At 50.9% G+C, this 25293-nt stretch overlaps 1 protein-coding gene across 3 annotated transcripts; it reads right to left on the reverse strand.

Moving 5' to 3' along the window:
- Positions 1-523: 523 nt before the first annotated feature.
- FZR1 (fizzy and cell division cycle 20 related 1) lies at positions 524-24973 on the reverse strand. 3 transcript variants are annotated; one of them, XM_053999302.1, is made up of 15 exons: positions 24877-24952; positions 18565-18598; positions 13041-13180; positions 12548-12673; positions 12274-12337; positions 11405-11532; positions 10924-11006; positions 10318-10501; positions 10064-10129; positions 9556-9658; positions 8107-8291; positions 6480-6713; positions 5784-5888; positions 4546-4638; positions 524-3498 (listed from the first exon to the last, which is right to left on the reverse strand). In XM_053999302.1, exons 3-15 carry the CDS (start codon positions 13107-13109, stop codon positions 3457-3459), a joined length of 1482 nt encoding a protein of 493 aa, XP_053855277.1. In that variant the 5' UTR covers positions 13110-13180; positions 18565-18598; positions 24877-24952; the 3' UTR covers positions 524-3456. The 3 variants fall into 3 exon arrangements, with proteins under 3 accessions (XP_053855277.1, XP_053855276.1, XP_053855278.1); XM_053999301.1 differs by lacking the exon at positions 18565-18598 and having other exon boundaries at positions 24877-24973; XM_053999303.1 differs by lacking the exons at positions 18565-18598; positions 24877-24952 and adding an exon at positions 24329-24352.
- Between the last annotated feature and the right edge of the window lie 320 nt (positions 24974-25293).

Raw genomic sequence — 25293 nt, forward strand, 5'->3', positions numbered from 1 at the left:
ACACCACCCAGCTGGGGGGGTCTTCCAGCAGTAGGCCTGGTCCCCACAGCATCAGACACCAATTACTGGGGGAGGGAGCTGCCAGGGTTCCATGTCCCTCCCAAGGACTGGAACAGGGCACAGGGCTGTACCCCACTGGAGAGGTGCTCAGGGAGGGGGTGCCCCCCCGTGAGGGTCCCACCCACATGGGGACAGGAGGACCGAGGGGCTCTGCACTCCCAGCCTCGCTGGAGCTATACCCTGGCAACTGCCCCATACCAAGGAAAGGTTGTGCCAGGCCAGGGACCCCTTTTCCTCCTTCCTGCCATGCCAAGGCGCACAGGGCAGGGCAGGGCAGGGAGGGGGGCTCTGCCCTTTCCCAGCAGCAGGAAAGCAAACAAGAGTGGGAAGCTGGGAGCAATAAACCACAGGTGAGATCTGTGCCAAGAAAGCTGGTACCTGCACAGGTGGGGTGGGGACCCTGGGGATTTGCTGCACCCTTTGCTGTGGAGAAGCAAAGTGGAACCATGGAGACCAATCCCAGTAAATTCACAACCTGTTTAATGCCAGTTCAATTGCTTTACATGAAGAAGTTACAGCGTGCTCCATGTTTGTTTTCCATCACATGACACCTGGGATACAATGCCACAGACTTTGTCACCCAGCTCTGGGAGGACCCTGTGCCCGAGCCAGTGCCCACAGGTCACACACACTAACACATTACCTCAGCTCTGCCCTTTTCTCTCTTCAGCAGCCGGTGACGTTAACACCCTGAGACACTTGCATACATCCACCTCCACATGGATACAACTGGGAGCCCCTGCCTGGCAGCAGGGCAGATAAGGTGGCAGTACTGGGCTGACAGCAAGGTCAGGGTGAGCAGCTTGTTCCTGCCACGCTCTGTCACCAACAGAACAGCCCTGGCCTGGGAATCACTAACCCTGGCCTAGGAATCACTAACCCCGGCCTGGCAATCACTAACCCTGGCCTGGCAATCACCAGCCTCCCTGCCAAGTGCAGTAAGAGCAGCTACCACGAGCCAACCTGCTCCCAAGGCAGACAGAAAAGTGAGATGTAGACACAAGATGTATGTAGTTTGGGAAAGTCCTTGGCAAGAGGGGAGAATGGTGGGGGACAGAGCAATGAGGAGCTATCCCTGCTCTGCAGCTGGGAGCACTGGGCAGTGGCTGCAGTGCCCACAGTGCCCACTCCACAGCACTGCCACTCCCCCCAGCATCTTCTGGGACTCCTTGAGGAAGTTCCCCCATCACAGGATGAAAGGCAATTCTACTCCTGTGGAGCCCCAGGGCACTGGGGAGCCCAAACATCACCACACTCACCACACATTCCAGCCGGGTGTCCTGCTCCAGAATGGGCTGAGACCTCCTGTGCGCCCCCAACCCAAGCACCTACACCCTCCCAGAGGAGAAAGCAGTGTGTCCTGGGGGTCTACACAGTGCTATTTAGCAGGAGGCAATCCACAACAGGAAAATCCACAGCACAGCCACCAGCCTCCCCAGCCCCCCTGAATGGCCCTCTGCCCAGATGATGACACCCACAACAGACCACCTCTTCCTGCAGGTGACCCTTTACTTCAAACTCATTCCCCAGCTGAGTGATCCAACTCAATTTAACACCTCCTGGGTGCTTTGGGATGCTCCCAACCCACGGTGATGTGGAACGGTGCCCACAAGTGGAACAAAAAACACAAGACAGGCCCGGGGCTGACTTCAAACCATGCCTCACATCCCACAGCCAGAGCTACACTAAAGCAGTTGCACTCAAACAGTGTTTCAAAAACTCCATGGAAATTCCATTTTGGTGGCAAGTGAGACTGTGAGATGACAAAGTGGCCTGTGGGCCTGGGAGACTCAGAGCTGCCAGGGGGCTTCCAGCACCAGCTTCTCAGCAGTGACTCCCAGTATGTGTGACGCAGGTGCAGCACCACCAGCCTGACCCAGGCACTGGGGTGATGGCACATGTGGTCAAGGCTGGAGTGGCCTTCTCACACCTTGGCTCACCCTAACGATACTGGTGGTACTGGGACAGGCAATCATATTCCTACCACGTGGTTTTAGGGAAAGAAGGGAGAGGAGACAAAACAACAAAGAAAAAAAAAAAAAGAAAGGGAAAGCATTACCTATGCAATCTACAGAGAGAAGACAAGTCTATATACACAGCCAGGGAATTCCACATGGGAACAGGAAGCAATGCTGGGAGAGGGCAGGAGGCAGGCAGGGCCTAGGCAGGGCAGGCACAGGTCAGATGGAACAGGCTGTGCAGCCTCACAGCTCCTCTTAAATTAAAAGCACCACACACACAGAGAGCATTTATGTTACACCCCATGGGCTCCAACACCAGCCAGAACTGTGTGTCCCACACAATCTAAAAACCCCAAACCACACACCAAAACTCAACAGCAGGGCCCTGTGTGGGACCTGGAGAGAAGAAAAAAGCAACACTGCAGCCCTGCTTCAGGAGAACCCCTCTTCCAGCCAGAAGAGGCCCTGCTCACCCCAGAAGTCAGATCTTTAGGATTTTTTTTTTCTCAAACACATCCCAACTGCTTTTGGCCTCAGGGAGACTCCAGAGCAAGGCACCCACACAGTGGCACCGAAGGAAGCTCCACATGCACAGGTGGTTGGGTGGGTTTCTTTTTTTTATAAAGCCCTTGCTTCTGCTCTCTGGTAACTCCCAGGATCAGCCCAGAACATGAAACAGCAACTGCAGAACTTCCCAAATCTGCTCCCTTAGAGGTGAAGCTTTTTCAAGTCTCCTCCAAAGTCTAGAGCCCCAAAGTGTATTTGTTCAGAGGCAGCTGTCAAGCATGCCCAAAAAAATCAAGCTGTCTTATGGAATGATCATGTCAAGTACTACAGTACCTGTCTGAGGGGAAAAACAAAGAAAAAAAAAAGAAAATAGGCAGTTCTCCAGTTTCTTCCTGGAATGGGGATGCCAGGCTATGAACAAAGCCCTTAGATGCTCAGCCTGGAGCTGTGCCCCTCGCACCAGCTGTACTGGACCAGTCTGGCTGGCTCCTGCCTCCAGAGGTGTCACTCTGGGACACAGAGCAGCATGTCAAACCCCTGCCCACAGCAGCAAGGATATGCTCCTTTCTTGCAGGAGGCACACCACGGCAGTGGGGATGGCCTCGGTCCAGTCTTAATGGTCCATGTCACATGAGTCCTCCCCAGTACCATCCTGACAGCTGGAGGATGCTGGGTTAACGTTTCTCTTGTACCCGTTTCCCTTTATGAAGGATGAATCCAATAACCTTTGGCAGTTCCCTCCCTTCCCCACCCCATCCCAAATACTGCCCAGCCCTGTGGGTCACAAGCACATATTTAATGAGCTGGGTCCTCCTGCAGTCCCACGGCTCTCCCTCCCCTTGGCTGGGCTCTGGAGGTCCATGCACGGTGAGGGAGTGGTCTGATCCTGGAATGTCAGGCTGTAGGTCCCGGGGCACAGGGAGGGGGTTTATCGTATCCTGGTGAAGAGGTTGAGCACAGATACAGACTCCTGACAAGGGAAGACAAAGCAGGGGGTAAACAGCTGCAAACATGTAAACATGTTACTCCATGTGCTTCTGGGTTGATTTGTTTTTAATCTGGTATCTCTAGCTCAGGGCATGATCCCAGCTCACAAATCAAAGTCCAACACCATAAATATTCCCATGGGTTTCTTCCAAATGGTAACAAGTGCACAGCTGGCCAGAGTGCCATTCCCAGAGCTCTGCAGGCAGCTGTACCCCAGAGACAGCAAGAAGTGGGGGACCCCCAGGAGCAATGCCAGTTCGCCCCAGTCTCCTCCTCCAAATCCCTCTGGCCAGGCACCCAAGAAAGCTCTCAGAGCATCAGACACAATCTGCTTTTGGTGATGTTGAGTTGTCACTGTCAGAATCCATGATTCCATTTTCATCCAAACCCCCATTTTAAGCAGTTTTGTAAAGAGGCAGGGGATAATGGAATTACAGAATGGTTTGGGCTTCAAGGGACCTTAAAGTTCATCTCCTTCCACGCTCTGCCATGGGCTGCTCCAAGCCCTGTCCAGCCTGGCCTTGGACATTTCCAGGGATCCAGGGGCAGCCACAGCTGCTCTGGGAAATCCATTCCAGCCCCTCCCTGTCCTCCCAGGGAACAATTCCTTCCCAATATCCCATCTAACCCTGCCCTTTGGCAGCGGGAAGCCATTTCCTCTTGTCCTGTCCCTCGAGGCTCTTGTCCCAAGTCTGTCTCCAGCACTCCTGGAGCCCCTTTAGGCACTACAAGGGGCTGTAAGGTCTCCCTGGAGCCTTTTCTTTTTCAGCTGGACACCCCCAGCTCTCCCAGCCTGCTGTCACCTGAGGGCTCAGCTGCTCTGCTCAGCAGCCCTGGACCAGCCTGGAGAGGGATGTTGTATCACACCTGCCTTGTGCACACAGCGTGACTTTTTACTTAAATCTCAGCAAAGCTGAATCCTTCACTGCCCCAGGCCTTGATCTGCAGGAGGGGATCACAGAGGAGGCAGCAGAGCAGAACCAACTTGGCCTGAGTTGCCCCAGGCAGCTGCCCCCATGCCTGGCCTTACCTTTGTCGAGCGAGTTTTACTGAAGACGTTCCAGAAGCGTAAGGTTTCGTCTCCAGCTCCTGTGACAATGGCCTCCCCATCAGGGGACATTGCCTAAGGAGAAGACAACAACCTTTAGCACCCATCACATTTTTGAGGCTGAAAACAAGACTCTGTTGGAATGCAGGAGAGATTTAACTGTCCTTCCTACTCGTGGTGAGAAGCCAGCTACCTCTGCCTCCAGGTGCCTCATGCAGCCTCAGGTGCAATTTGGGCACTGGCACCTTATGGTGAAGCTATGGATCACATTGGGGGAGTGTTGTGGAAAGAATACTTGTGTTAAGAAATCCAAGCCATGTGTAACTGAGGCTGTTCCTCCCAGGATTATCAACATGCCTGAAGGCAGGAAGATGATATGACTGGATTTTCTGGCTGTATTGGTTGCTTACATTGGGATCTACCTCCCAAAACATTATCAGTGTTTGTCAGCTCTGTTGTGAACTCCTGACACCCCCATGTAACAGTAACAGCAGATATGAGATGGATTGGGATTACCCACAACAAATGTTTAATTCCCTGGGCAGCAGTCATCAGTGAAGAGGTGTGGAAGTCTTCTGGGAGCAAGGAGAGAAGCTTGTGTTTCATAAAATCCCAGAATCCCAGAATGCTTTGGGTTGGAAGGGACCTTAAAGCTCATCTCATTGCACTCCCTTCCACTTTCCCAGGTTACTCCAAGCCCTGTCCAGCCTGGCCTTGGACACTTCCAGGGATCCACGGACAGCCACATCTGCTCTAGGCAACCTGTGCCAGGGCCTCACCACCCTCACAGGAAGAATTTCTTCCCAATATCCCACCTAACCCTGCCCTGTGGGAGTCTGAAGCCATTTCCCCTTGTCCTGCTATTCCAGATCCTTTTCCAAAGTCCCTCTACAGCTCTCCTGGAGCCTCTTAGGCACTGGAAGGTCTCCCTGGAGCCTTCTCTTTTCCAGGCTCAGAAGAGTTTTCTTAGAAGAAAACTCAGATGTTTCCTCAGGAGAGTTTGGCAGGCTTTGCTATCATTAACAAAGCCTCACATTTCCATAGCAGCAAATCCAAGCGTCCCTTGCAGGCACAGAAAAGTGATGGAGTTTTCCACTGCTCATGGGCAGTGTTCACATTCTCACCCAGACAGCTTATGGTGCCACTGGCACTGCTGCTTTGGGTGCCATCTGAGCACACCTACAGCCAGGTGAGCAGCTAGAGCCACAGCCATCACTCACCAGATACAGGACTCGATAAGAGTGCCCTGTGAGCTTTGCTACTTGAGTTAGCGAGGGATATTTCCAAACGAGGATCTGGTTCTGGGAGTATCCGTGGGTGCTCACCTGAAAGGGGAGAGGGGAACACGCATCATAGAATCATGCAATTGGTAAGGCTGTAAAAGATCTCTGAGATCATCAAGTCCAACAGTCTACAGACTACACCACTGCCCTGGGCAGTCCATTCCAGTGCCTGATCACCATGAAAAAATTTTCCCAATATCCAATCTAAACCTCCCCTGGTGCAACTTGAAGCCATTTCTTCTTGTGCTGTCGCTTGTTACCTGGAAGAAGAGCCTGAATTCCACCTGACTCCACCCTCCTGTCAGAGGGAGAGAAGGTCCCTCCTGAGCCTTTTTCTTTCCAGGCTGGAGTCCCTCAGCTCCCTCAGCTGCTCCTCAACAGAATTGTGCTCCAGCTCCTTCCCCAGCTCTGTTCCCTTCTCCAGACATGCTCCAGCCCCTCACTGTCTTTCTTGTTGTGAGGGGCCCAAAACTGACCCCAGCATTTGAGGTGCCTCTGCAGGGGGCAGTCACTGCCCTGGCCCTGCTGGCAACACCCTTGCCGGTACAAGCCAGGATGCCCTTGGCCTCCTTGCCCACCTGGGCACACCTGGCTTATGCTCAGCCACGCTTCCCACCACAGGGAAGGACTCACCAGCTCGTTGGCGTGTTTGGACCAGGCCAGGTTGCACACCTGGGAGCCGGTGTCGATGCACTGCAGGGGCTGCCCCGTGAGCGTGTTCCAGAAGCGGATGCAGCGGTCGGCTGTGCCCCCACCCGAGGCCAGCAGCCCGTGCTGGTGTGGGGACCAGGCGATGGCTTTGACTGCTGCCAGGTGCTCTGTGTATTGTTGGACGGGACTCAGGCTGGAGTGATTCCAGACAAGGAGCTTGGCAGAGAGAAGAGACACAATCAAACTTGTGCCTCAGTCATGTGTCCACTACACCCACAAGGCACAATGGGACTGATGAGGGCAGTTGGGAAACAAGCTGATTTCCCATAGCGCTGCTCAGACATGCACAGCTCCACTCTGCACTTCACAGAATCATGGAATGGTTTGGGTTGGTTAAAGCTCATTCAGTTCAAATCCCTGCCAAGGGCAGAGACGCCTTTTAGTAGACCAGGTTGCTCCTAGCCCCATCTGACCTGGCTTTGAACACTTCCAGGGATGGGGCAGTCACAACCACCCTGGCACCAAACTCAGTTGAGGAGCTGTCCTACCCCCAGGCCACATGGCAGGAACAGGCCCTAAGATAAGGGAATAAATCTAAGGAAACGGCATCACTGAAGGGGGCCTCAGACCCTGCTGTTGCCTTTCTGGCTGTATCATTCCAGAATACATCCAGAAATCTGCTCAGTTCATTAAGAGTTATTCTGAGCAGGAGGAACTCCTTCCAACCATGCTGTCACACAGGCACTGGGCACATTCCCTACCTAGCAACCCGCTCCAAAGAGCTTGGAACACCACTTTTTTGTGACAGATGCTTCTCCCATATGGTGCTCAGTGAGCTGCAAGCCTGCGCTACAGGTATGAGAACTCGCAGAGCTCTACCTCAGCTTCCTGCTGCATACAAACATTACTGCAACAAACGTGACCATACACTACCCAAACAAAGCCAGGAAGGGTAGCTTAGCAGTGGCTTTGTTGAACTCAACCCCCTGAGCCAAGCTAGAGATTTAATTAGCCAAATACAGAAGCAAAATTAAATTTGCCTTTTTCATTTTATTAGGAAGAGAAGACTGAGTAGAAGCTTAGCATGATTTACGTTTGGTCATAGTCCAACAACCAAAACAAAAGTCCTTTTCAGAGAGGCCAAACATCCTTAAAGAATCACTGAACCATTAAGGTTGGAAAAGACCTTTAAGATCAAGTCCAGCCTTTAACCTAATCTTGTCATGCCCAGTAAACCACATTGCAAAGTGCCCTATCCACTTGTTTTTTGAACACTTCCAGGAATGGCAACTCCCCCACTGCCCTGGGCAGCCTGTTCCAATGCTTAACCACTCTTTCAGCAAAGAAAATTCTCCCTAATCATAGAATTATACAATGGTTTGGGTTGGAGGGGACCTCAAAGCCTATCTAGTTCCATCCCCTGCAATGCGCAGGAACACTTTCCACTAGGTGGAAGGTTGCTGATGTGCAGGTTGCTGCACATCCTGTCCAGCGTGGCCTTGAACACCTCCAGCAACTTGATAATATCCAACCTGAACTACCCCTGGTGCCCTCGCCCTAGAAAGAAAAGGGGTCTGACATTTCCTGTGACCCCCTGGAAGGAATGTACCTTGTTATCGTTCCCTCCAGAGGCCAGGAGCTGGTGGTCCGTGGACCATTTGAGCCCACAGACCTCCTGCCTGTGTCCCTGGAGCCGCCGCTCAGACTGCAGGGGTGGGGTGCGGATGTCCCGCTGCAGGATCATCCTGTCCCGGCTCCCGGACGACAGCTGGTCCGCGTTCCACGCCAAGGCACCTGCAACAGGGGCAGAGCTTCGGAGACTGCTCGAGGAGTCACTGAGGCTGCAAAAGACCTCTAAGGTCACCAAGTCCAACCCTCAACTCAGCACCACCACCATGTTCACCACCAAACCATGTCCTCAGGTGCCACATCCACACATCTTTAAAACACTTTTCAGGCATGGTGACTCCACCACTGCCCTAGGCAGTCAGTTCCAATTATTTATAACCCTTTCTGTGAAGAAATTTTCCCAATATCAAATCTAAACCTCCTCTAGCACAGCTTGAGGCATGTCCTCTCATCCTGTCCCTTGCTCCCTGGGAGCGCAGCCCGACCCCCACCTAGTTCCACCCTCCTGTCAGAGAGTTGTGCAGAGCCAGAAGGTCCCCCTGAACCTCCTTTTCTCCAGGTTGAGCTCCCCCAGCTGCTCCTGGTGCTTCAGCCCCTTCCCCAGCTCTGTTCCCTTCTATGGACACACTCCACCCCCTCAATGTCTTCCTTGCTGTGGGAGATCTAAAACTGACTCCAGGATTCGAGGTGGGACCTCAGCAGTGCTCAGCACAGAGGGATGGTCACTGCCCTGGTCCTGCTGGTCACATTATCAAATCCAACCCTTCCAGTCCTGCAGCAGTTGCTAAGCAAAATGCAGCCATCAGAGCTGCCAGGGTTAAAAAAAAAAAAAAAAACAAAAAAAAAAAAAAAAAAAAAAAAAAACAAAAACAAAAAAAAAAACCCTAACAAACCTCAAGCCACTCCTCACAGAACTCCCTTACATCCACTCTCTGGAGTCCTAGATCAGGGCACAAATAGAGGTTCCACTGAACAGCTGACTGCAGGTATTACCAACCTCACTTCACAGTGCAGTAAAGCACAGGAACAGATCTTGGGAACTGCATGAACTTCCCAAATCTCACCCCAGAGTTTAGATTCACAACATCTCTGAGTAGAAAAAAACAGCCCTCCAAAAAAGGGAAGTGGAAATCTCAGTGTGAAGCTGCCAGCAGGGCTGAAACTGGAAGCCAGCAGCAGTGAAGAGATGTTGTAACCAAACCCAAAAAGCCTCAAGCAAGGAGGAAACACCTGCTGCAACACCCAACCACCATTACACTCAGATCAGAACACCAGAGTTATGAGATGATAATATTTTGAACCTGCTCAAGACAGGGGATAAATATCAATCCTGGTGCTCTGAGTTCTCTATTTCCAGCAGATCCCTGGCTAACAAAGTTCCATCAGGAAGAAGAGACCCCTTAGAACCCTCTGCTTCCCCACTCCTTACCGACTCTGGCTGTGTGTCCCTCCAGCATGGAGAGCTTCTTTCCTGCAGCTGCATCCCAGATCTGTACAAAGCCCTTGTGAGTGCCAACAGCCACCAAGTTTCCCTGGACAAACAGAGAGCCAGGATCAGTACAGCCAGGAAGTACAGTCAGAAAACTGAAAGTTGAGGAGAAGACTTGACATAAATACCACGAGATGGAAAGCATCCAGAGTTCTTTCACCTGACATGTTTTTCCCTACTGAGAGCCCCAAGCAGCCTATCTGGAATATATTTATTGTAACATTTTATTGTCAAGAGCTGAAGAAGCAAACTGGCTCCTTCTCCCTCCCACTCCTCTTAGCAACGCCTCGAGAACCTCAAGATACAAGAGGCTGCTCTCTATCCCCTCTCTTTTAGCAGAGAAAAACCTCTTTAGCAGAGAAAAAGCTCAGGGAGTTAATTACAGCTATGATGACAATGACTAAATGACCAATGTCTCAGCTGTCTCTGCCAACAGTGTCATACTGACCCGCTCTGACCAGCCCACGGATGTCACGGAATCACCTTCCACAGAGAGGTCACACAGCCGTGTTACCTTCAGAGAGAAGAATGGGGTAAGAAACGTGGTTTTGTCACACTGGCTCTCTCACAAACCAGTGCTGTGTTTGGGATACAGCGTGACAAGTGTTGAAGCCCTCACACAGTACATTCCATAGCCCTGGAATGCTGGAAAAACCCTACATCAATGGGCAATTCAATCTTCAGACACTCATGACCATTTACCTGACTCGTACAAGCACTCCACAGGTAAACACACGTCCCAAGGCCAACGCTGAGGACGTTAAGAGAGGACCAGTCCACCAGGTTCAGGTAGAAGTCATCCTGCAGCTCTGGGGCATCCAGCACTTTGAAAGGAATCTTGGAGATTTTTCGAGTTGGTTTTCGAGGTGATCTTAGCAGCTTCTGACTGTTTACAAAAACAGATAAAAAAACTACTAGAGGAATCTGCACATCATAGCAGATGGGAGGCACAGGTGCAGCCACTCTTTATAGAGCACTCTGAAGATTCTACAGAAATGCAGAGACAAAAAGGCTGCACAACCCTTTTTCAGCAGCAAGACTGGAAGGAATTAGGTTCTGCTTCTGCAAAGGAGCTATGAAGCAGAAAGGTAAACTAATTACTGAGAGCTGACCAAGACATGTCAAGCACATAGACAGGCTGGGCATCTGAAGAAATTCTTAGAACTTGATGTTTTATTTACTATCTCTCCAGATTTCCAAACCCAATTCACATTTATTTTAGAGCTTTAGACAGAAGTCCTAGAGAACCTCACTGAGCCCTCTGTCCCAGCTCTTCCCTTCTTTTAGTTTGCAGAGGATCAGTGTTACCTTTTGTTGCTGACAGGAGACAGGGAATAGGGTGAGACCTCATTGCCATCATCCGGGCTGGAGCGTTTTGTGCTGAGCGAGTACTGCATAAAGAAACACCTCGTGAGGACCCTGGTACACCCAAGGCCTGGAGTATCACTCCCAACATGCACTGGCGCCAAGCTAATTCCAACACCCAGTTTTTCCTTTCCCAGGTGCTCTAAAACCATACAAAACCCCTCAGCAACATTCAGGTCCAAAAGACTGATTTGGCCTCTCACCACACTGTACAAAAAGCCTGGTTCCACCCAGCTTTCCTGCCAGCACAAACACAGGAAGCACATTGCTTGCTGCACACTCAGGTTCCCTTTCCAGGCCACCACATTTGTTCTCAACGGCTTATCTCAGCCAAGCTCCAACACCGACTCACTGCACGAGCAGCCTGGCAGAGCCCTGCACCACACACAACCTCCACTGGTGCTAATGAAAGAAACCAACTTACAGTGAAGAGAGATTTCTTCTCTGGGGTGGATGGCTGCAGCCTCCTGTCCTCTGTCTGGGGGTCCTGCACCTTCTCGATCCCTGCTCCCAAGAGTTCATTCTTCAGCAAGGCAGAGTAGGCAAGGCCATCTGTAAAGCCAAACAGGCACTCAGCAGAGAGCTCAGAGCAGGAACAGCAGGGAGAACCAGGATCATGTGTGCCTGACCTGGAGAAGGGAAGGCTCCAGGGAGACCTCAGAACCTCCTCCAGTGCCTAAAGGGGCTCCAGGAGAGCTGGAGAGAGACTTGGGACAAGAGCCTGGAGGGACAGGACAAGAGGGAATGGTTTCCCACTGCCACAGGGCAGGGTTAGATGGGATAACAGGAGGGAATTTTTCTCTGTGAGGGTGGGGGGGGGGCTGGTACAGGGTGCCCAGAGCAGCCTGGATCCCTGGAAGTGTCCAAGGCCAGGCATGACAGGGCTTGTAGGGAGTGTCCCTGCTCATGGCAGGGGGTGGAAGGAGATGGGCTTTAAGGTCCCTTCCAACCCAAACCAGTCTGGGATTCTACAACTTGTACTCTCACGGAGTCTCTTAATAAGCCTGGGGCCCCCATTTAGAATCAAGATTAGTAGCAAGTTTCCCCTCCTTCCACTCCATCAGGGAAGTGCTTTCATGATACAATAAACCAAGGCATAGAGACAGCCTCTTGCATCCAGACACTCATCAAATGCCCACATCATGGCCTGGTACTCACTCATTATGTGGGCATTTCCCAAAACACCAGCATGAGTTTTGGCACAAGCATGAAAGTGCCAGCATGGCCTTAACTTCCCCAGCAGTTTGCAATAAGAGCTCCGGGCACTGCCAAGCAGTAGAAGGGTGGTCTCACCTTTCCCAGTGTCTGATGTAGCATCCTTTGCTTTTCTGTTTTGGCTTGGCGATTTTTCATTTTCCTGAAATGGAGAAACATGCCATCACCATACAGAAAAATCAGGGTATATGGTGAAATAGCAAATGCAGGGAGCATAGGGTTTGAGGACACACACTCAGTGGAACTCTTCTGCTGCAGCAGAAGGTAAGCAGAACAATCATGCCAGCCGAAACAAAAAGTACCACTTCCTCAGTTCCAAGGCTGAGCTGTAGGAGAAGGGAGCAAAACTTACATTTATTCTGTGGAAGTTGATGCTCCAGTTGGCCCCAGCTCTTGAGGGAATGAATCTGTCACCATGCTTACTAGGAGAAGACATTGGAGAATTGGAAGGTGTCAAGGTTCTTCTCATCTCTGCTACCTGAATTGAAGAAAAAAAGACACTGAACTTACTCCTCAAGCCTTACAGTTGGTTAGTTCGTTAGCCCTCAATTTTTTATGTTACATGTGTAGCTGCTGAGATTATGTATTAAAAAGGTATTACTGAACTCCACAAAAATATCTTCACCCCTTTTTGCAACCTGAACTGAGGTTATATATTCAAAAGCTCTCTTAAAGTCAAGCTATTTGGGTATTCATAGAACAGCTGAGGAGTTCACACCTGCTCACAACCCAACAAAAGATTGTGGTTTGCTTTGAAGAGGTCCCAGGTCTTTCAAAAGCTCAAGGAAAACAGTCACAAGTAAGACAGACAACATAACAGTGAGCCTGAGCCCATCTGTACTCACACAAGGCATTGTATTCTCATTCTGTATGTTGATTTGGCGTAGGAGACGTCTCTCATAGTCCTGATCCATGGTGGGAAGCTGATTGCAGAGCTCAGCCAGCTCAGGAATTTGTTTGCGAAGTCCAAGGAGTAACTAGTGTGCTGCAACAGACAGGAGAAGAACAACAAAATGTTACACTTCTCCATGCTGAAAAGCCTCTTCAAAGTCTCCTAAGCCTGTTCTTTGAACTTGAGACCATTTTTCCTATCCAGAGCATTGGTACCAAACTTGTGTGACCCTGAAGAATGCAGGCAGCTGGTATTTTGTGTCTGACAGGACCTCAGCCAGTCCCCACCCCACCTGGAGCAGGGACTGCCCCCGGGCCCTGCAGCAGAGTTTGGCAATCCTTCAGGACATGGGCATGAAAATTCCAGGCACCTGCAGCCTGTCCTGTCCAGGCACTGGCACCAGTTGCACGGAGACGTGTGTCTGTCCTATTCATAAAAGTGTTCAAGGCCAGGTTGGACTGGGCTTGGAGCAACCTGGTCTACTGAAGGTGGCCCTGCCCATGGCAGGGGGTGGAATGAGATGGGTTTTAAGGTCATTTCCAACCCAAAACACTGTGAGATTCTGTGATCCCACTACAGCCTGTCCCACTGCTCAGGTCAGGGGCACAGGAGCAGTGCTGAAGGTCAGATGCTTTTAGCCATGTCAGAAGTACTGCAGACTTTTAACACCACCCACTGGAGGAACATACCAGGGATCTAGTAGTCCCAGTGAACATTCCATGTCTGATGCCTGCACTATCCCAAGTACGCCTTCTGGCTGGCGCAAAGCTTGCTCACTCATATAGCTATGCAGTCTATCAGCAACGTTACCATCATTTAAGCACATATTTTAAGCATATATTTTAGGACAGGGCTGCTTCATAGCTGAGATTTGCCTGGTAAATTAACATGTGCATCAATAAAAAATAAATGAGCTGACACTTGTGTGAGAATACACAGTCACAGCCCTTTCCAAGCCCCAAGGGCAGAGAGCAGTACCCCCAGGGTCCAGCCTTATCCATTACACACCTCATGTGCCTTGTCCACAGCTGACGTGGGCACAAAAACACCAGAGGAAACATCAAGTTGGTCTTTCAACCCAAGATAAACATGACCAAAGGCAAAGGTACAACTAACACATAAGCAAATCCCCATAACACACAGGCATCTCGAGGCTGTGCAGAACATAAAGGGATCTTCATTCCTGTTATTGCATAAACATTTATGGCACCTGGCCAGAGTCCCAGCTGCACAAATGGAGTTGCCTCAAGATACAAACATGTGTTAAAATCCTGGAGGCAACTGCACACAAAGGCTGTGCTGGGAGGAGGCTGCCCAGGGAGCAGCTGCACAGTGCCCCGCTCAGGGACAGCCCTGCACTGCCTCCCACTCCCTCCTGAGAAGAGGCTGCCTCCAGGAACCACAGACCTGCCCAGGGCTTTACAGTTAAAAACTGGGGGCAAGTTACCAAGCTACAAGGGGTCCAGCAGTACACGCTGTAATTCAGTAAGATGTGATGAAGTTTTAAAATACTCTGTGAAATAAGCTGGTAAACAAGGCAAAGCACACCGACTCTGCACTGCAGAGCTGATGGCCTTGCACCTCAGAAAGTTACAGGAAATGGGGTGACATCAAGGTGGTGACCAATGGGGTTGCACAGGACTCCATCTTAAGGCCAGTTCTCTCAAATGTCTTTGTAAGTGACTTGGGGGCCAGACTGGAAGGTCCTGAGTGGGTTTGCTGAGGCCACTCACTTGGGAGGAACTGCTGACATTCTCAAGGACAGAGAGACCCTGAGGTCTCTCCCAAAGAGAGACCCTGACAAATGTGAGGATTGGGAAATCCCCAGCCGTGTGGTGTTTAACAAGGGCAAGTGTTGGATCCTGCCCTGGGATGGGGCAGCCCTGGATGCAGGGACAGACTGGGAATGAGAGGCTGGAGAGCAGCGCCGTGGGAAGGGACCTGGGGGTCCTGGTCAGTGGCAAGTTGGATCTGAGTCACCGCTGTGTCCTGGCAGCCCAAAGGGCCACCCTGTCCTGGGGGCACCAGGCCCAGGGAGGGATTGTCCCACTCTGCTCTGCACTGGGGCAGCCTCACCTCCAGTGCTGGGGGCACTTTGGGCACCACAAGGTCAGGAGGATCCCAAGCTGTTGGAGAGTGTCCCAAGGAGGGACACGGAGCTGGGGAAGGGTCTGAGGAGCGGCTGAGGGCACTTGGCTCGTTCAGCTGCAGCACAGGAGACTGAGGGGAGGCTCCTCGGGGGCTGCAGCTCCTCCCGAGGGGAGGCAGAGGGGCAGGGGCTGAGCTCTGCTCTGGGCCAGGGACAGGAGGCCAGGAAGGGCTGGAGCTGTGCCAGGGCTTGGCATGGAGCTCAGGGAAAGGTTCTTCCCCCCGAGGCTGCTGGCACTGCCCAGGCTCCCCAGGGAATGGTCCCGGCCCCGAGGCTGCCAGAGCTCCAGGAGCGTTTGGCCAGCGCTCTCAGGGATGCTCAGGGTGGGCTTGGTGGGGTGCCTGTGCAGGGACAGGGGCTGGGATCAATGATCCTTGTGGGTGCCTTCCAACTCAGGAGATCCTGTGGTTCCTTGAGCTACACCATTTTTCAGTACCAAAACTTGGACTTCTTACAAATGCTGAAATGTTTTTCTTCTTTAACATTAAGCATGCCAACACTTTTACAGAAGCATCCCTGAAATAGACAGTGCCAAGCTGGTTCTGATCACACCTGCTTACCTCTACCACCTCCTCCCCCAAGCTTTTCTCTTTTTTAATTTAACACATTACTCCCATATGTTCTTTCAGCGTCAAAACTGGAGAAAGCTCCCAAATTTAACAGAGATCAGCTTCTACCAAATGAAGCAAAGTCAGAGACTACATAATTGCAGTGAAAAGTTAGAAAAGTCTGTGATGCTATTAATAAAGCAGATTTAGAAAATAAAAATTAATGTATGCCATATCAAATACTCTCCCTTGTTTTGAAGTACCGTCCTTATCGACCCACAAGCTACCAAATGTGTGTCTCAAATGAAACAGTTCAAAAAAATGCCCCCTCCCCCCTTTTCTTTTTTTGGGGTGTTGTTGTTTTAACGCCATGAGTAAGAGAGCTCAGCCTGCAGAACCCACACGAGGAGCGTGATCAGCCAGGGAGCACCACACATTTTAAGTGTCCTCCCAAAATGGCTCAGCACAGTATTGGTGAGATCCACAGCAAAGAGACATTTTAAATTCTGCATCTGAAACACATTTAACTATCGAGCTTTTCAGTTCCCATCTGCCCAAATTTCACCTACAACTTTCACTCAGAAACGCAGCACAGATTGTTCAAAAGAACAGTTGAGAGACCGCACAGCAGAACACAGCAGTGAATGTTCAGCACCTGAATAGTGACATGTTTTTACCCTAAAACCTGTGCCACTAACAAGCCCAGGCAGCAAGCAGCACCTCTGGTTTGTGGTATGCTCTTGCCTTCTCTAAATTTGTCCATGGGAACTGAGTCCACTTCCCCCAAAGCAAGTAAAATAAAAAAGGCTTTGCCAGAAGGACTTGGGGGTGCTGGTGACTGCTGCTGAACATGAAGTGGTGTGTGTCCAGGTGGGCAAAGAGGCCAATGGTATGTGGCTTGTATCAGCCACAGTGTGGCCAGCAGGACCAGGGCAGTGACCATTCCCATGGGCTGGGCACTGATGAGCCCCCACCTCGAATCCTGGTGACAGTTCTGAACCTCTCACAAGAGGGCTGGAACATGTCTGGAGAAGAATGGAGCTGGGGAAGGGGCTGGAGCATCAGGAGCAGCTGAGGGGAAGTTCAGCCTGGAGAAAAAACAGGTTCAAGGAAGACATTCTTGCTCTCCACAACTCCCTGACAGGAGAGTGCAGCCCGGTGGGGGTTGGGCTCTGCTCCCAGGGAACAAAGGACAGGACAGGAGGAAACAGCCTCAAGCTGTGCTAGGGGAGGTTTAGGTGGGACATCAGGAGGAATTTCTTCATGGAAAGCATGAGCCATCACTGGCACAGGCTGCCCAGGGCAGTGGTGGAATCCCCATCCCTGCAGGGATTTAACAGCTGTGTGGATGTGGCATCTGGGGACATGGCTTAGGGGTGGCCTTGGCAGTGCTGGGGGCATGGTCTGAGTTGATGTTAGAGGGCTTTTCCAGGCTGAATGATTCTATAATATGTGGGCTTCAAGTTCCCTTTAAGTTGAAGAAATAAAAGACCTCGAGGAGCTACATGTGTTACATATTCTTCAGACACTATTTTGTCACTAATTATGCAGTCCATGCTTGGAGAATAAAGGTGGGATTTGGTGGAAGGGTTTGGATTCCGTGAGAAGAATTTGTATTCTGACTTTGTTTTTCATGCACCTTCTGTCCTGTCTCTGAATTAGCTGGATTCTCTCACAGCTCATTACCTTTAGAACAATACTTACAGGCAGAGTTATGGTGCTGAACAAGTGCCTTTTGTTCTTTTTATTGACCCAACCTTTGTGTATTCAAACACAGAAGTGTTTTTTCTTGGAATGGACGTGTTTTTAATAAGCCAGCGTGCAGAACACCAGGCCTGGCAGGGAAACAAGGGCAGTAATTTTGCAAAATTATTTCTGTGGTTTGAGGCAGGCTGTACCTGTTTGGATTTCCCAGCACACACTGAAGGAGGTGTAAGAGATGCAGGTTGGTTGTATCAATTCAGATATGCTCTGCTCAAGCAGTTCAAGAGCTGGATGATTCCTGACCCTTTTTTATTCCAGAAATTGTTCATGTACCATCTCTTCTGGAAGGTATTTGGGTGGGTAAGCATTTAACACAAGAGGTTCTTACAAAAGTGAGAGAATCGGAATACCAAAGACAGGATGCAAATGTAAATGTAAAGCTGAATATATTTCCTAATTTACACAGTGCCAAAGGGGGTAAAGGATGTCTTGGTAACTTAAATACCATCAACGTTATGTTGATGCTTTATTTTGAAGCATCTCAAATCTGAAAAAGGTTGTCTGGAGCTTTTCTTACTACTAAGTCCTAAACAGACCCCAGATTTGTAGTCAGCAAGCGCCTACCCACACCCAGAGATGCCGCATGCTCTTTGGGCCTGTATTAAGGTAAAAACATGTCACTACTCAGGTGTTGAATATTTCCAAGCTCTCTGGAATAGTCCCATCATTTGCTAAGAGGGAAAGTACAGAAGTACTTAGTCCTTCAAGTCATGACCTGTAGGGTTTGAAATCAAACCTAAATATCCTGCTTCCCCAAATCCAAAGTTTTCATCTTCTTTTGATTTGACTAAACCCGATCACAAGACCTGCAAATCAATAAGGCGAAGCCCTCAGCTGGCAGCAGAAATGGTAGTTCCTCTATCCCTGGCAGCTGCAGTGTCCTGCCCCTCCTCATGCCAGATCCAGGTACTGACCACGTCACACAAAAAACCTAACACAGCCCCAAAGGGCTGATGTTTTTGGCTGGTTTAGTAAGCATCTCCTCCACCTCAGCCTGGAGTACTGCAGAGTATTACCAGTTATAGTTTCCTTTACAGGCTCTTGAACAAGCTGTAAGAGAAAAGAGGAACAACAAAAAAAAAAAAGCTAAGCCATAGGTTTTAGCTGTGTAATAGTCAAGACTATTAGGAATGCATTCAGAATGCCAAGGCTTCACAGGGCAGCCATTGGGAACGAGTAAGATACTCTGTGCTTGGCCAAGCTCAAGCAGAACTTGTCCACATTTAACCCACAGGAACACTACACCAACCAAGCAAACTGGAAGGAACTGGCCCCCTTTCAAACCAGCAATAGCACAAAAAGTTAAAGTTGTGTGTTTTGCCAATGTTTACCTTTTTAAAGTTACAAGGATAGAATTTGTTACCCAGCAATTTACTAGGGAATAGTGAGAAGCATTTATAAAATCAGCCATTTACCCCTATGAAATGGGAGCAGCTAAAGCTTTATTTCAAAACAAACTACAACCTTTGCTGCCTTGCCCTCATCAGAGAAGCACGTTCACAGCTTTGTACGACAGAGATCACACTAATGGCAAGTAAAAAATTACTCCAGTGTTATGGTGTCAGGTGGGATCTTCACTGTTAGTCCTCACACTCCTGAAGATTCAATACTACACCAAAATCCAAGATGCTGGACTATGGCAAGCACCATCACACCACAGCATTGTACTTCAGAGCATAAGATGTAGGTGACTGCTCTTCACTGAAGGTCCTGCAAAATTCCATGTTTTTCTGCCTTTCCAAAGCATCTTGTCAAGCACCTCCTGCCCTGGGCACTCAGTAACACCTTTATGCACTCACTGCCATCAGCCTTACAATGTCCCTGTTCCAAAAGTGCCAACTTCTAGCGACCAGCAATACTCACAAACTGAACTCCAGTTTCATTTGAAGGCAGAGTGGTTCAAGGGCAGAGCCAAAACAGTCTCCAGTGACTGCATCTCCTACCTGCACTCAGCCACCCAGTCTGGAACAGGAGTCCAGAAGCTGGAGATGTAAGTGAAATGCACAGTGATCTGTGCCTCCCTTCACTTCCCATGGCAGAAAACATCTCTCCTTCCTCACAGGGAAAAAATATCCCCCTTTCCTCACAGGCACAGGCCCAACCTGCAATCCAGATCAGAGGTGACAAACATTTGACCTTCTGTACCTCCAGCTGCACTCACAGACAAGATTCAAGACTTCCCACAGCCCTCCATGACAACTTCAGAAGCTCAGATAAAGCTTCATGTCCACCATCCCAAAGCGATGCACAATCCCACCACAATGACAGAGAAACTCTGACTAGCAAACCACAAAAATTTAGGGCACTCTGATGACTAGGACTGCAGGAAGCCTGCGGGAGCCAAGGATGTAAAGCTCATGACACAGAGCTCTGCTTGTGGCCTGGACTATCACAAGCCAGCAGAAACTCAGGGTTGTAAGGCCTTCAGGAAACAGCAAAATCTCTGTCTTTGGAAGGGTCTTTACCAAAGATAAACACTGCCAGCACTAATCACAGAATCCCAGAATGGTTTGGGCTTGAAGGCACCTTAAACCTCATCTTGTTTGCTATGGGCAGGGACACCTTCCACTCCCCTCCTGCTGCTCCAAGCTCCATCCAACCTGGCCTTGGACACTTCCAGGGATCCAGGGGCAGCCACAGTTGCTCTGGGCAGCCTGTGCCAGGGCCTGCTCACCCTCAGAGGGAACAATTTCTTCCTAATGTCTAATAAATCATCTCAGTACGCCATTACAAGCCCAAAAGATTTTCACCAGGATTTTTGTATACACAACAGTTGCTCTTAAATGCAAGTGCTCCTCGAAGAGGACACTCCAGAAAGCCCACCAGGAACATCACTCTTGCTGCCTCTCAAACAGATGATGCTCAGGTATCACCATTGCTTTCAGCACAGATGTTTTTCCTAAATCCCTTTTGTTCTCCACAACTAAAGGAAAAAAAAAGGGAAGATGACAGTCAAGCCTGTACTCCAAAGACCAGACTATTTTCAACCATTCAGCTGAAACTCAAATACTGGGCAACCACAGCAATCAGAACCAGCAGCCACCCCACTGATGCAGCCACACAGGAGCCAGGCCCCTTACTGAGGGGTTCCAAATTTGCATCAGCCTGTTTTTAATAAGTCAGGAGAATTGTAGGGTTGTTATTTTACCTTCATAGATGACGTTTTCATTCAATACACATCCCACTGCAGCATACCATTGTCTCTTGGCAGTGCAGAGCTTAGCCAAGCAGACATGACAACCATGGACTCAGCAGGGGATTTCTCAGAAAATCACCACTATTAAGCCCCCTTTTTATTGCTTGCAGATGGTGATAATTTCACCTTTTCACCACGATGCTCTGTAAATAAGAGGGACGCACTTGTTCCCAGGGAATACAAAATACAGCACGATGCCCTCAGCAGCGCAGGAAGCCTTTCACTGGGAAACAAAGCACAACACGTGGGGTCACTTTGATGGTACCTCTTGCCCATGGGCCAAAATGCCCTAATTAACAAGAAGTATCCTTGAAGAGGTTTATCTGCTACAAAAGCGAAACAAATGAGAGGCAGCAGCAGGAACACTCCCGTTTCAGAGATGCAGTAATTGGCCAAGATACCTGATGAAGCAGCACCTGCACCCTGGGCTGTGCTGGCTGTCACCTGGCTCAGGGATGCTCCAAGGGCTCAGGTGAAGAGCAGGTTCAGCCCCAGCAGGTCTTGCCTGAGAAACACCAAGTGCTGAGCAAGTTCTACTGCTCCCATTTGCCAGTGGAAGAGGTTCCCACTGTTTCCCGTGTGCTCAGGCAGCACAGCACAGAACCCCATCCCTCCTGCAGGTGCTGGAGGCTACTTCCTGCACTGGGGAAGGGGCTGGGTATGATTCCCCCAAGATACTTCTTGGCAAAGAAAGGACCTTCCAATGTTCTGCTTTGAGATTTCATCTCAGTCCAGGACATAACCAGTGCCAAACATGTGCCTCTCATGAGGCAGGGCCCGATCAAACTCCACAATTCTCTCCACACTGCCTGGCCCCCGGAGCTCCCCTTGGATACAGGAGCTAAGCTCTGGGTAGTCACTGGCCTCCACAGAGGGCTAGTTCCAGCCCTGTTTCCATCCTCACTTCTGTTTCCACCCTCACCTGGTGGCAGTTTTCCACACACAAACATGTTTTGTACAAGTCACTGGACAGACAGGAGAAACAAAGGTTCTGCTTTCAACCAGCATATAATGACACCTATTTTGGTAATCACCTAGAAGACATTGAGTTGTTTAATTATTATGTGTAAAATCAAAGACTCATTTAGGTTGGAAAAGCCCTCTAAGATCAGAGTCCAACATTGTCAAGTCCCCCAGCATTGTCAAGGCCACCACTAACCATATCCCAGGTGCCAGATCCACATGTCTGTTAAATCCCTGCAGGGATGGGGACTCCACCGCTGCCCTGCGTATCCCACTGTTACAGGGAATCACAGGGTGGGGCAGGTTGGAAGGAACACAGAGATCATCTGGTGCCACCTCCCTGCTTAAGCAGGGTCATCCCTGAACACACAGCACAGGATTGTGTCCAGATACTTCTGGAATATCTCCAGTGAGGAAGACTGCACACCTTCCCTGGGCAGGTGCCTGTTCCAATGCTCAGTCACTGCACAGGGAAGTTCTTCCTCATGTTCAGATGGAACTTCCTGGGTATCAGTTCCTGCCACTTCCTCTTGTCCCATTGCTGGGCCCCATGGAGCAGAGCCTGGTCTCTACTCTGAGCCCTCCCTGCAGACACCAAGAGAGAGGATGAGGGCTGAACAGTTGTGTCTCCTCTCAAGGCTGAACAGACACAGCTCACTGAGCCTTTCCTGAAGAGAGAGATGTTCCAGTCCCTTCAGCATCTCCACAGCATCCACTGGACCCAATCCAGGAGCTCCATGTCCCTCCTGTGCAGAACTGGACACAGCACTCCAGATTTGTCTCACCAGGGCCAAGCAGAGGGGCAGGACCACCTCCCTCAACCTGCTGCCAATGCTCTTCCCAATGAACACCAGGATTTCACTGGCCCCTTGGTCCCAGGACACACGGCTGCTCAGGAACAGTCTCTTGTTCACCAGGACACCCAGGGCTCTCTGCAGCTGCTCTCCAGCACGTCAGCCCCCAGCCTGGACTGAGGTTACTGCTCCCCAGGTGGAGGATCCTGCACTTGCCCTTGCTGAAGTTCTGACAGTTCCTTCCTGCCCACCTCTCCAGCCTGTCCAGGCCCTTCTACAGGGCTGCAGAGCTCTGGGAGGGGATTGGCCACTGCTCTCACTCTGTGTCAGCAGCTGAGGAGGCACCAACTCCTTCATCCAACCACTGATGGATGAGTTAAACAACACTGGGCACAGGATTGAACCTGGGGGGCTAATAAAAAGGAAGTGGGGATGGAGAGAGTGAAGTACTTGGATCTTAGGGACACAGGGTCCTTAGAAGATTTTTTCAAGTTTTTACATGTTGGTCATTCCAGACTCAAAGAGGATTGACTTACGAGCAGAAAAAAGGACAAGAAAAGGCTACAGAGTCTGCATTTTACAACTTAAAGAACCTTCAGGGCTTTTTGTTTGCTTCTGTTTAGTAGTTTCTATTCTCTAAGCACATTTTTTCATAGGGGTACTGACTTTAATAACCTTCAGTTTCCCTTCAAAAAATCCACAGAAGACAGTGGTTCAATTATCTTGTACTTTCAAGTGGGTAAAGACAGCTAAGAGCAGCAGCTTTATGGATACACGGTCAGTAAAGGAGAAGTCAGGGCACTATAAGCAAAGATTAAAAATACACCAGCAGCCCTGTCCTCGGAGCTTTACTGAAAAGACAAGCATCCAAAACTCTGCTTCACCATAACACCTATGGTACTGAAGATGCAACAGTGCCCCTGGACAAACTACAAAAATAAACCACAGAATTTAAAAACATGACAGCCTCAGTCAACAGCCCCAGAAATCTCTGCTTCTGTATTAATTATAATAATAAAAAAAAAAAAAAAATCAGGCTAATATAAGATCATAAAATTCCACAATGGTTTGGGCCTGAAGGTGCTTTAAAGCTCATCTCATTCCACCCCCTGCCATGGCAGGGACACCTTCCACCATCCCAGGGTGCTCCAAGCCCCAGGGTCCAACCCGGCCTTGGGCACTGCCAGGGATCCAGGGGCAGCCACAGCTGCTCTGGGCACCCTGGGCCAGGGCCTGCCCACCCTGCCAGGGAACAATTCCTGCCCAATCTCCCATCCAGCCCTGCCCTCTGGCAGTGGGAGCCATTCCCTCTTCTCCTGTCCCTGCAAGCTCTTGTACTTAGTCTCTCCATCTTTTTTGTTGGCTCCTTCAGGTTCTAGAAGTCTGCAACGAGGATTTGTTGCTCTCTGAAGAACCCTCAGCACCAAATACTGGGGTGCTATCATTAAATACATGCAGGAAGAATCAGCACTTCACAAGAAAACGGGCACAAAGTCTTCAAGAGAGCTACAAATCAAGAGAAAACAATCCTCCGTGGCATGAATTGAACAACACCTTCCCAAGGTGATGCCAGCATGACCTGACAAACCTCCCTGCCCCAGCAGAACCTTCAGCTCAGGCTGATCCTGCATACAAATCCCACGTGTGAAATGTCAACAGCAGCTTACAAACGCCCTGATGAAACACACAGCGATAAGGAGCTCCCTCAGACCCCGGAGCCATCGGGTGGGCAGGGGCACATCCACCCGTGCTGTACATAAACAGCAGACTGCTGGCCAAAGTTTCTGCTGCTGCTTGGCAGATCCACACCACTGAAATCTCTGTTACCGTTTGTATTATCAACTTGATCAAGAACTCAGAGTTAATCCAGGCTCCGTTTTTTTGCGTCTTTCCCCAGCGGCCGAAGGCACACGGACCGAGCGAAGGGGTTACACCGCGAGCTTCCAGCTGCTTTGCCCAGCCCCGGCCCCGGGGGCAGGTGCGGCATGCCCGTTACCAAACACTCCGGAGCGTTGGGGCTCACCGGCCCCGCCGTGACGGGGCACAGCCCGCTTGGGCCCGCAGGAACCGGCACAGATCGGGCCCATCCCCGGCCGCAACGGGCGGGGAGGGAGAAGCGGGACTGCTCGGTGACCGGGTGCCGAAGGAGAGAGGAAGGGAGAAAGGGACTAAAAGAGGCAAGGCACCACCAGCCCCGCCTGGCCCGACCCAGTCCGGTCCGGCCCGGCCCCTCCGCACAGCCCGGCCCGGCCCACAGGCCCGTGCCCGCAGGGGAAAGTGCGGCGCCCAAGCCTGCCGCAGGCCCCCCGCCTCGCCACGCCGTGTCGTGCCATGCCGTACTCCGCACCGTGCCCCGGGCGCTGCCCCGGCCGTACCTGCTCCGGTGCCGGTGCCACCGGCCGGCCCGGCCCGGCCCAGCTCCGCCTCCTCCGTCAGCACCCGCCGGCCCCGCCGCTCCACAACATGGCGGCCGCCCCCGCCCCCGCGCGGGGCACGACGGGAGCGCGCCCCGCCCGCCGCTTCGAACACACACAGGAAGCGGCGGCGCGCGGCGCCATGGCAACGGCCCCGTGACGTCACAGTCGCGACATGACGTCATGACCGGGCTCCGGTGTCTGTGTGTCCCTCCCGGGAGGGCACCGGGCCGGGGACTGCTGCGTCTCTGAGGGACCCTTTGAGAACTTAAGGAGGCCCTTGGGGGGTTCTTAGGAGGGCGTCTTGATCCCGGGAAGGGACTCATCATGTCCCTGAGGGGCTCCCTGAGTCCTTCAGGGGGTGCCTTGGTCTTTGGG

This window comes from Vidua macroura, chromosome 26, assembly GCF_024509145.1.
Source record: "Vidua macroura isolate BioBank_ID:100142 chromosome 26, ASM2450914v1, whole genome shotgun sequence".
Classification (NCBI taxonomy): Eukaryota; Metazoa; Chordata; class Aves; order Passeriformes; family Viduidae; genus Vidua; species Vidua macroura.

What these genes read in the sequence shown, in the direction of transcription:
- FZR1 (XM_053999301.1), bottom strand. Translation starts at nt 13,109, where the DNA reads ATGGATCAGGACTATGAGAGACGTCTCCTACGCCAAATCAACATACAG. An exon ending in TCAACTTCCACAGAATAAAT is followed by an intron (nt 12,338 to 12,547) that starts GTAAGTTTTGCT and finishes TCTCCATTTCAG; the next exon opens with GAAAATGAAAAATCGCCAAG. An exon ending in CTTATCGAGTCCTGTATCTG is followed by an intron (nt 4,639 to 5,783) that starts GTGAGTGATGGC and finishes TCTTCTCCTTAG; the next exon opens with GCAATGTCCCCTGATGGGGA.